This window comes from Lycium ferocissimum, chromosome 4 (assembly GCF_029784015.1).
Source record: "Lycium ferocissimum isolate CSIRO_LF1 chromosome 4, AGI_CSIRO_Lferr_CH_V1, whole genome shotgun sequence".
In the NCBI taxonomy this organism is placed as follows: Eukaryota; Viridiplantae; Streptophyta; class Magnoliopsida; order Solanales; family Solanaceae; genus Lycium; species Lycium ferocissimum.
This window is the reverse complement of record NC_081345.1, coordinates 15,368,181-15,379,619: the sequence shown is the minus strand read 5'-3', so window position 1 is coordinate 15,379,619 and position 11,439 is coordinate 15,368,181. Positions and strand designations below refer to the sequence as shown.

The following is an 11,439-nucleotide window of genomic DNA, read 5'->3' as shown; positions in this document are numbered from 1 at the left end:
AGAATAAATTTATACCAAAAGAACCAAATATGATATAAAAAATTAGTGCTAGAATATCCCAGCTTATACCATGCACCAAATGATCCGTAACGGTATTTTTCATCCAAATAGGTGAAAGTAAAAACAAATTTGATTCAATAGCTACAAAAAAGAGTATTTTTTAATAATTTTTAATAAGGTAAGGATAATTTTAATCTTTTCCATTTATAATGAGATGCTGTTATATAAGAATGTAGAAATGTCTATCTACACCGAGGTTTGTGGGGTCATCTTCCCAGACCCCACCTAAAGAAAAACGCCTATCCCATCCAAACAAAGTAGACCGTCACGTAATCCCCGAGCACTGAATGGCGCGTAAATAGCATGTCCCTTTAAATTCCCGAAACTCACCCCACTACTCACGTGTAGTTTCGAAAATACCCTTCAGACACCCCTATATAAACCCCCAGTATCTCCTTTTCTTCTTCCTTACCTACCTTCTTCGCAGATTTCCCCAATCATCATCTTTTTTAATTCTTCCCTGTTTTTACTGAGCTGGCGTTATCTCAGGAAACTCTGGAGCTGGAAACCAAAAACAAAGGGGTAGTGCTCGCCCTATATGAAGCCTTGAGCTCAAGCAACGTCGTTCAGGTCACCAACCTATTGGCCTCTGATCTCGAGTGGTGGTTCCATGGTCCACCTTCTCACCAATTCTTGATGCGCATCCTAACCGGTACTTTCAAATCCCATCAACAACAATCTTTCCAGTTCCTTCCTAAAACATACGACGCTTTCGGGTCAATTGTCTTAGTCGAAGGCTGTGACCCGACCCGATCCATTACTTGGGTTCACGCCTGGACTGTTACTGATGGGGTGATTACTCAAGTTAGAGAGTATTTTAATACCTCGCTTACTGTTACCCGTTTTGGGAAGAAAAGTGAATTGGATATTTCGTCTGCTATAACGTCCTTGCATTGTCCTTCTGTTTGGGAGAGTAGGCTAGCTAATCGGGTCGGGAAATCTGTTCCGGGTCTTGTACTGGCTCTGTAAAACGACCCTTTTCGTGTGCTTATGGGCTAGTTTGTTTCGGTTTGGGTTCTGTTTTTATTTTAAATTAAAGTTCTAGTATTTCGTAAGTTTGTTTAGGTTTATTGTTGTTGTGATTTAGTTAAAGAGGGTATCATCATGATTGGGAGACCCTTCTACTCGATTTATGATGTATTGGCGTGTATTGTTTGCAATAAAAGTGATTGTGTTTGGTTAGAAAATATATTGTTTCTTTTCTTTCAATTTCAATTTGGTGTCGGTTCAAGTTTTCAACAATGACGAGGAATAGAATGGAAATTTTATCCAAAAGCAAATGACGAGTAATTAACAGACGTAGGAATTCAACAAGGAGATGTGATGACAAAATTCTTTACTTTCTGATTAAGTTAACTTCACGGCACGCTTTTTCCACCCAATTTGACTTGCTCGTTAAATTGTTATTGGGTTGGGTCTACCCATAAGGGGTGTTAATTAACCCGTTAACTTATTAGATAGTCCTTCTCCTAAACGCCACTATGGTCTATCCGGATTTTTAGGCTGTGAAAACAAGCGAGTTCATCCATCTTGTGAGGATATCCAATGAACACTAATTTGTATCGCGTTTATGTTATGAAGTAACCTATAAGTCTCCTAACTAGCATTTAGTTCAATTATTTTAGAACTATAAGGTGATTGTTATTCCTTATCCATTTGGGGGTGTGATGGGGATATTTGGAGAACGATAAAATTACTTTTTTGTGTCCTATATATAGCGGATTCTAGCCGTGAAATATGCTCACGTTAGAATCGGCTATCTACACTACTAAAAAAACGAAAAAAATCGACGGCCAAAACCGACGGACCGAGTCGGTTTTTTAATGAAACCGGCGGAAACCGACCTTTTACGGTCCGTCGGTTTTGATAGCCTCGCTTTTTTAGGAAGGCGACGGACCACGTCGGTTTTCCCGACGGACGACGTCGGTTTCGTTGTCCGTCGGGTTTTTTTTCAATAATTTTAAAAAATAAATAAAAATTAAAAAAAAAACCGACGGACAGGGTCGGTTTTTTTAATTTCTGATTTTTTATCTTACATAATAATAATATATATTTTATGAAAAAAATGACGCACCGCGTCGGTTTTCTATTTAATTTTTTTTTATTTTAAATAAAAATCGACACAGTACGTCGGTTTTTTCATAAAATTTAATAATTAATTTCCAGAAAACCGACGGACTGAGTCGGTTGTCCGTCGGTTTTCTGGAAAATTTGCAAAATTAATTTCCAGAAAACCGACGGACTGCGTCGGTTTTCTGGAAAATTTCCTGCATGCAAATCATGCATTTTCTGCAACCACGACACGAAAACCGCCATACGGTACTGCCGAACTAGCATTAAAATGCTCCAAATCAATTCTAAAAGAGCTACAACACATAAAATCACCCTAAGTAATAATAAAACACATCAAACACTATCTAAACACATCAAATACGATCTTAATAGACCTTCAAAGTTCGAAATATTTAAATGTCCAACCAAAAGTACCATTAACTAGTTTTAACATAAGTCCATTATTAAATCCAAACTATTACAACTGATCATCCGGTGTCCGGGCTACGAAATCACCGTCATCGTCATCTTCTGGGTCGGAGGGGGAGGGGGAGCGGGGGGGGGGGGGGGGGAAGGGGGCACACCAAATGGTCCACATGCAATGTGGCTTTTAACTTGTGCCTTAAGCGATTCAAGGCTCGCATTCATCATTTTACTTTCATCAACTCTTTTTGCCTCGGTTTCGCCTAGTTTCCTATTAAGTTCGGCAATTTGCGCCATAAATTGCGACCCGAACACCATCAACTTCCTCGGCTTGTCGAGAAGACCCTTCACATCGCAATCCCGACCGAAGGCGACTTAAGTTGTTCCTTGGGCCTAGATCGTACGCTCTACCCTTTTGTACTCCCCCAACGCTCTACACCAAAATCTATCTCTAATTCCGTGGAGGACGACTCGGATGCTCGGGCCGAGTTTGCTCTTACCGTCCACCTCATCCATAAAATGCGTACGTATATTAAAAAATGAAACTTAGTATATAACGAATATATCATAATTAAACTTATATATAATTACTTAAATAATAAAATTATCACTTACATAGGAATTACGAGCCCTGTCCTCAACCCATACGGTCGGATCCGACTCATGCTTCTTATTTTTTGTGTGGGTCTTTAGGAATAGCTGATCCTGAGTTGGCATCCATCCCGTAGCTTTTTTCTGCAAAAAAAAAAAAAAAAAGTTAAACATAAAATTAATAGCTCAATAATGATATATTGATCGTAGGTAACTTTAAAAGTATAAAATTACTTACCATTGTCCTAGCCACGTGCCCCTGACTTCTTGCACCCGCGATGTGCAAAGAGCCACCTTTCGGGATGCACGGGCGGCCTTTGCTTTGCTCGGACTTGGCGATAAACTCGGAGTTCGCCAATATGCCTTAAGTTTCTCCCACTGTCGGCATTTAGCCATTGGGGCATCTTCATATGCCTTCTAGCCCTCGAAAACCAATCGACAACCTTGCACTCCCCTTCCTCTCAAAGTTTGCAAGCAACCTATCATTGTCCATTGGATCCCATGTACAATACATACGCAAATCAAGTAGCTAATGTTAGATGATTTATATAAAAGTAAATTCAAGTTATGAAATGTATAATAAGATGCATACGTTAAACTCTCTAAACATAGCCTGTCGAGTATCATATGGGATTTCACTCCATGAAGTATAAAAATGATCGCCATAAAGCCTCCGAACAACATCCAACAAGACTTTTGTAGTGTCGTGATCTGGATAGAACACAACGCTTAAAAATTTAATGCCTATTAGATTAAGATGAAAAAAAACTTTAGGAAAACTTAATAAAAGACAATCTTACCCAACTCCCTCAGGCACGATGAAAATCCGACCCATCGCATCTCTATCTCCCGGATGTAAACCATGATATATCGATGCCTGAGCCGGTGCGAGGAGTGCGAGTGGGAGGGAGCGAGGAGCGTAGTGCGGAGAACGAAGATGGGTCTGAGACTGGTTGGATTGCAGTGACTCAGGCTCAGAGCTGCTATCTCTAAGGCGCAAATTAGATACACTTGGAGGTGTACCATTTGGAGAATGAGAAGGAGAAGGAGACAAAGTGGCCGATGTGCTAGGAGATCTGCCGCGTGGTGGGCAATACATAGGTATAGGTATAGAAGTAGGACGAGTAAATGATGCGGGCCGAGGTGGTGCCACCGAAAGACCTTCGACATCGGGCTGCGTATAGAAAGCCGAGCATAAAAAAAGAAGGCGGAGTAGGCAGCGGAGCGGACGAAATGGATCGACTACTAGTAGTCGTAGGATCTATAGGTCTCTTATCTTTTCTCTTACTAGTACCTCCACTCTACCTCTACCTCTACCTCTACCTCTACCTTGATCACTACCACGATGACATCCGCATACATAAAATTAATAACTCAATAATGATATATTGATCGTAGGTAAAAATTTAACAAGTATAGAATTATGTTATTATCAAGTATAGAATAAACTAACATGCAACTAGTTATCCTCCCACTCATCCTCGCTTGTTTCATTTTCATCGATGATTCTTCCTCATCGCTTGTTTCGAGTCCATCGGTCGATTCTTCCTCAACATTTTCTATGATAGTTACATCATCTTCATCAACTTCTTCTAATATGTGTTGAGGATGTTCCAAAGTATTTTCTAACTCGTGTCAACCGTTTGATGAACAACTGGTACATCATTTTGATACGCCACATCTAATTATCGACCTCAATCCTCCCCAAAAGCTTAGTCTTTATAACCACCCACCAATCAGCCTTATCCCTACGCAAAGGATATGGAGCATAATACACTTGCTTAGCATTTTGTGCAATTATAAAGGGATCATAGCGATTGTATTGTCTTGTGTGTTTGACTTCAATTACGTTATGTTGACGATTCACCCTTGTACCTCTTTGGCTTGGATCAAACCACTTGCACCGAAATAATGTTATCTTCTTCTTAGGGTAACCTGGATACTTAAGTTGTATGATCTCCTAAGACACCGTAATAATCAACGGTTACGCAGCTACCATCGCATCGCCTTTAATGCACACTCCACTATTATTCGTCTTCTTATATTGAGAAACTTCTTCTTTTTGAAACTTGTAGCCATTAACAATGTATTTTTTCATTGTCCTAACTTCATTTCCCGGTCCAAGAGCTATATCTTTCACAAATTGGGAATGTTCTCCGTTTGATAAACCTATATAATAAGGAGGAAAATTAAAATTCAATAACCTATATGTAGCCTACATTTAATTGAAATTATGCAATGAATTTCCACACTTACAAAATCGTACGTACCAATGGGAAAACTTAGAATATATGGCTTCATCGCCCTCAAGTTCTACGAAGTAAATCGCTTCGACATATGCAAGATTTTCATTAGTGTCACCCTCATCGCTTACCCATTTAATTCGGTAACATAATTCGACACTCACCGAATATATACTTGAATTTCGGTGGCACCGAGCAAAACATGTGTCACAAATGATTGCCTCTCCATACTACTCGGGGGTTCGTTTTGGAGGCGTTTTAGAACCTCGCCCTGGTTGATTAAAGATGGACATTGGTGGGTAGTTATGATCAACCCCACCCTCATCATTACGGTTGGGCCTATTTCTCATACACGACACTTGCTCTCCGAAATAATATGAACAACGTGTCTTGTTTCCTTTGCAAGATATGCTTCACAAATAGATCCTTCAATCTTAGATCTCTCTAGCCAATTTTTTGCATTTACCAATGGTCCCGCACACATGTTTAATATCAATAGGAACGGAATTAGTTAACAAAATACTGTTAAAGAAAAAGGTAGTAAGTTTGGTTACTTACCTCTCGAAAGGATACATCCACCTAGTTTGAACCGGGCCTCCAAGGCGCGCCTCTTGTGCAAGATGAATGGAAAGACGTTCCATCACATCGAAAAATCCACATGGAAAGATCTTCTCGAGCTTAGTTGTAATGACTGGTATATTCTGTTCCATTCTTTGAAGGTTTTCTACCGTCAAAGTGTTAGAACATAAATCCTTGAAGAACAAACTTATCTCTGTGATTGGTTTCCATATTCTTTCCGGTAGGCGGCTAAATGCAATAGGAATCAAAGTTTCCATGAAAACATGGCAATCATGACTTTTCATACCAATCAATTTTCCTTCATTCATATCAGCACGCTTGTCAAAATTAGACGCATACCCCTCTGGCATCCGCAAATTCTTAACCCATTGACAAATCTGTCATTTCTCCTCCAAAGTGAATGAAAAACTAGCCTTGGGCTTGAACACTTTATTATTCCCTAACTCTTGCAAGTTCAATTCAGGGAGCCTACAATATTCCTTTAGGTCCAATCTAGCTTTTGGGTTATCTTTTGTCTTGCCTTTAACATCCATAACGTTGTTCAACAAATTATCAAAGTAATTTTTTTCAATATGCATCACATCAAGATTATGCCGTAGAAGATTATCCTTCCAATACGGTAACTCCCCGGAATATGCTCGTTTAGTCCAATTATGTTCAACACCATAACCGGTAGTCTATAAGGGGCAACTTTTTGTGACCTTAGGCAAGTGACAAACCCTCCCCCAAATTTCTTCTCCCGACAATGTTCGAGGGGGGATCATTTTCGCTTTTATTCTTTCTAAATGCTTGTTTCTGAATTGGTGATCCATAGGCAAGAATTGACGATGACAATCAAACCATGAATTTTTGTGGCCATGTTTTAAAGTGAAAGCTTTACTAGTTTCCATGCAATAAGGACAAGCAAGCTTTCCGTCATCCAACCGTACAACATCCCATACGCAGGAAAATCGTTAATAGTCCACATCAAAGAAGCACGCATATTGAAATTGCTCTTAGTTGATATATCATATGTCACTACACCTTCACACCACAATTGTTTTAACTCATCAATCAAAGGTTGTAGATAGACATCAATCAAAACTTTTGGATTACGAGGACCAGGGATAACACAATTTAGGAATATATAGGGACTTGTCATACACATCTCAGGCGGTAGATTATATGGAGTAAGAAATACGAAGGCAACAAGAATAGGGTGCGGCCAAATGTAAATATGGTGTGAAACCATCCGCACACAAACCCAAACAAATGTTTCTTGGTTCACTAGCAAAATCAGGATAAGTTCTATCAAAATGTTTCCACGCTTCTCCATCCGATGGATGACACATAACACCAGGTGGCCTTCTATTTTCGCTGTGCCATCTCATGTGAGGAGCAGAACTCGGCGATGCAAACAACCTCTTTAACCTAGGTATAATAGGTAAATAATGCATCGCCTTAATTGGAACCCTCTTTCCACTAGGTGTCCGCTTATAACGCGCATGTCCACATATTTTACATTCATTTAAATCAGCATCTTGCTTATAGAACAACATACAACCGTTTGGACAACAATGAATTCTATCATACGACAATCATAATTTGGAAACCAATCTCTTTGCTTCATAGTAACTCTTAGGTATGTCGAATTCCGGACTAACTAGTTCCCCTACAAGCTTAATCATTGAGTCCATAGCATCTGATTTGATGTTAATCATTCTAACTGCAACAGACAACTTAGAATGCTGACTCCCTAACCAAAGTGGACGACTAGCCTCTTCTAATTCTTGATAGAAGCGCATTGCTTCTTCATTAGGAGGTTCCTCAAAATTTTGCTCAGGTTCAAACCCAGACTGTACGCCAAAAACATCATTAACCATATCATTAACTCTATCATATTGGACATGACTATATTCCCGCGACACTACTTTCACCGACAACCATATTGTAAAATATACCATTAACCCCATCAATCTCTTCATGATCGGTCCAAACATAATATTTCTCGCTTAAACCCACGACTATATAAATGAACCTTAACTTGACTTAGGTTTAAAATACTTCATAAATCAAGTAATGAGAACAAGGACACCTAATTACCCCTTCATTTTGAAAAGGGTAAAGTGTCATTGCATGTGTGATAAACCCATCAACACCTTTAACAAATTCATCATGTACACCCACACGATTACTATTATTCATGTTATACATCCACATACGATCCATCTACAAAAATATACCCACAAATTATTGAGGTTATAGAAATATATTATAACTTAAGAATACTAACTTAAAATATAACTTAAGAAAACACAATCCCAACCACTTCTAACTTTGAATTCTCAATAACAATTCTAACTTTAATAATTTATAAATTCTAACTTTAATATAATTTTGAAAATCACAATCCCAACCAATTCTAACTTTGAATTCTCAATAAAAATTCTAACTTTAATAACTTATGGATTCTAACTTTAATTTTAAAAATTGAAAAGTAAATCTAGTCAAATAAAGTCTACATTTTAGTTTTGAGGTTATAGAAATATTATAACTTAATAATTCTAACATAACTTAATAATTCCAACTTTGAAAAGCACAATTCCAACCAATTCTAAAAATTGAAAAGTAAATCTAGAGAAATAAAATCTACATTTTAGTATTGAGGTTATAGAAATACTATAACTTAACAATTCTAACTTTGAAAAGCACAATCTCAACTAATTCTAATATGGAATGATCAATAACAATTCGAAAATGGGTGGACGGGCTTTGGGCCGGAGGGAGGGGGGCGGCGGGTAGGGTTTGGGGGGAATGGGGTTTTAATTTGGAAGAGAAGAAGAAATGGGTGCAAAACCCGTCTGGTTCTATTTTAAAGAAAAACCAACGGACAAAACCGACCCTGTCCGTCGGTTTTTCCCGCATGTTTGATCGGATTTTGACCCGAAATTTTTTTTTAAAAAAAATAGGAAACCGACCCTGTCCGTCGGTTTCCTAAAAAAAAAATTATTTATTATTTTTTTAAAAAACAAATTGAATTGCATATTATTTAAAATGTTTTTTAAAAATAAAACCGACGTACGACGTCGGTTTTATATTAATTTTTTTTTTTTTTTAATAAAACCGACGTTGGACGTCGGTTTTTTTTTAATGTTAAATATTTTTAAAATTCGCAAAAAACTGACTTTGTCCGTTAGTTTTCTGATTAAAATAATTTAAAAAAAAATTAGAAATGTAAAAAACCGACGCAGGAAGTCGGTTGTCCGTCGGTTTTTTGTCCGTCGATTTTTGATAGTTTTTTAGTAGTGCTACATCACATTTTCATTAAGCACTGCCCTTTCTCAAACACAGAGCCGGCTCAAGGGTCAAGCGGACGAAGCGACCGATGACTACTCCTTAAAAATTGCTCTTATGTGTTCATTTTTGTTTTTTAAAATAGTAAATATTTAATAAATACAAATATTGATGTAATTTAAAGTGTATTTATATATATTTGAGGTAATTTGCATGTAGAATCCAAATTATTATTCTTTTATCTATTCTCATAAAAAAGGTTTGTATGTTTATGCTCTCTTTTCTTCCTACTATTAAATTATTTATTCTCACGAAAACGAGGTTGTAATACATCAAATTGCACTCTTTTTCATTTTTTTTCTCGGGTTGTTGGGCATAGCAACAAGCAAATCGAAATAGTGAATTTTTGTTGTATTCCGGTTATCAAATTCTAAAATTAGGTTCTATTGTTCTAACTTGCTATTGATCTCTTTCAGTTTCTTTTCTTTTTAATTTGAATTTTTTTATGTTTTGCATTTCAATATATGTGACACACTTTCCTTATTAGTTCATCCCGAAAATAACAATTAACAATTTTGCATTTAAAAGGCTAGAAAAAATACACATCAAATAATATATATGCACAAAAAAAAAAAAAAAAAAAAAAAAAAACTTTAGGGCCTCATGTTAAAATTTGGCTTTATCATAGATCATGCAGAGGTACAGGTTCTGCATATTTTCAGAGAGGGTAATCAGTTGGCTGATCATCTAGCTAACTATGCCCTTGATCATGGAGAGGTATCTATTCACTCCTTTGCAGAATTGGATTCAAAGGAAGAAAGGTTCTCAATAGTGACAAACTTCAGTGTCCCTATTTAAGAATCAGAACAAAAAGAAGATATTAAGGAAGGTGTTTGGGGTGGAACTCAGCATGTCTCATCTTACTCAAGTCCCCCAGGAGGAGAGTAAGATGAGAATTTTTACTGCTAATCATGTTTCCTTTTTTGCAGGTTTCATAATCTACAGTAGGAGCAAGATACAAAGCATCAAGAAGATCCATGAGTTGAATCAGATGGGCTACTTGCAGCTACTGCAACGAATCAGTAAAGCTTTTGGGGCAAAAGTTTGCCGTTTGCCGTTTCCGGCGATAAAAAAGCAAAGTTTGTCTTGTTTTCCAATGAGCTTAGAAAAAGCAATGCAATGCATGAAATTTAATCTACTTGCTTTGATCAACATTGCATCACTGATCTGTCAAGATGAGGAAATGAGGTGGTTTAATGTTGAGCACAATGAAACAAAGGCTGCAAGGGCTACTTGCAGTACCTAACGAATCGGTAAAAATTTGTTAGCAAAAGTTTGCCGTTTGCCGTCTCCGGCAGAGAAAAAGCAAAGTTTGTTTGCCGAGCTTGCTTGTCGTTTCTGGCAATGGAACAGTTAAAAGTTTGTCGCTTTCCAAAGATTTGCTATTTCTCGTTTCTGCATAAAAACAAAGTTTTGCTGTTTCCGTGCTAGAAAAAGCAATGCAATGCATGGAATTTAATCCAAAAGGCGAATTGCAGGTTGTTCAAGCATCGAGCAACGAAAGGGTTCGTGTACAATGTCAAGAGTTACTATATGTTTAGTCAAATCTTCATGCAGTGGTATTAGCACTTGTGCTCAACCTGCAGAGGAGATGACAGTATATTGGGACTGTTTTGATTGCATTAAGGCAGATAGGGGCTTTAGAGAAACAAGCTGCAGGTTGCAGAAGTCTTCAACCATCAGAGGAACAGCATCAGTGCTAAGGTTATCTACCAGAGGATCATGCATAGCAAGTTCAGATGGGAGTCAACTTGTTTATGCAGATCATTTTCTAATTTTAGTAGTTTGTAATGCCAACTTAAGTCAACATATAAGACTTAGGTTGGTCGTTATTTTAATTTTGCATGTTTATCAGCCATTTTTTGGCCCTCATTGTAAAGACTACCTTTTGGTTTTTTGAGAAAATTTATAAAAGCAGCCCTAGGCTCACAAGCCTAGTGGAATTTGTTTAAAAAAAAAAATAAAAAAAAATTGGCTTTAAGCCACCAATCAAGTGGAGCCGCTCCTGCTCAAACACTTGGTGAATACAACATGTTTTTTGCATCAAACTGCCCCTTTTTATCCATAAGAGATGCAGACTCAGTCCTACTTCCGCAAAAAAAAAAAAAAAAATATTGTGAGATATTGGAGAATAACAAAATTCGTAAACATGGCAACT

General features: G+C 37.5%; 1 protein-coding gene across 1 annotated transcript; it reads left to right on the top strand.

Moving 5' to 3' along the window:
- Positions 1-472: 472 nt before the first annotated feature.
- On the top strand, positions 473-1,247 carry LOC132051611 (wound-induced protein 1-like). Its single transcript, XM_059442764.1, has one exon. It carries the CDS (start codon positions 697-699, stop codon positions 1,027-1,029), a length of 333 nt encoding a protein of 110 aa, XP_059298747.1. The 5' UTR covers positions 473-696; the 3' UTR covers positions 1,030-1,247.
- The last annotated feature ends 10,192 nt before the right edge of the window (positions 1,248-11,439 follow it).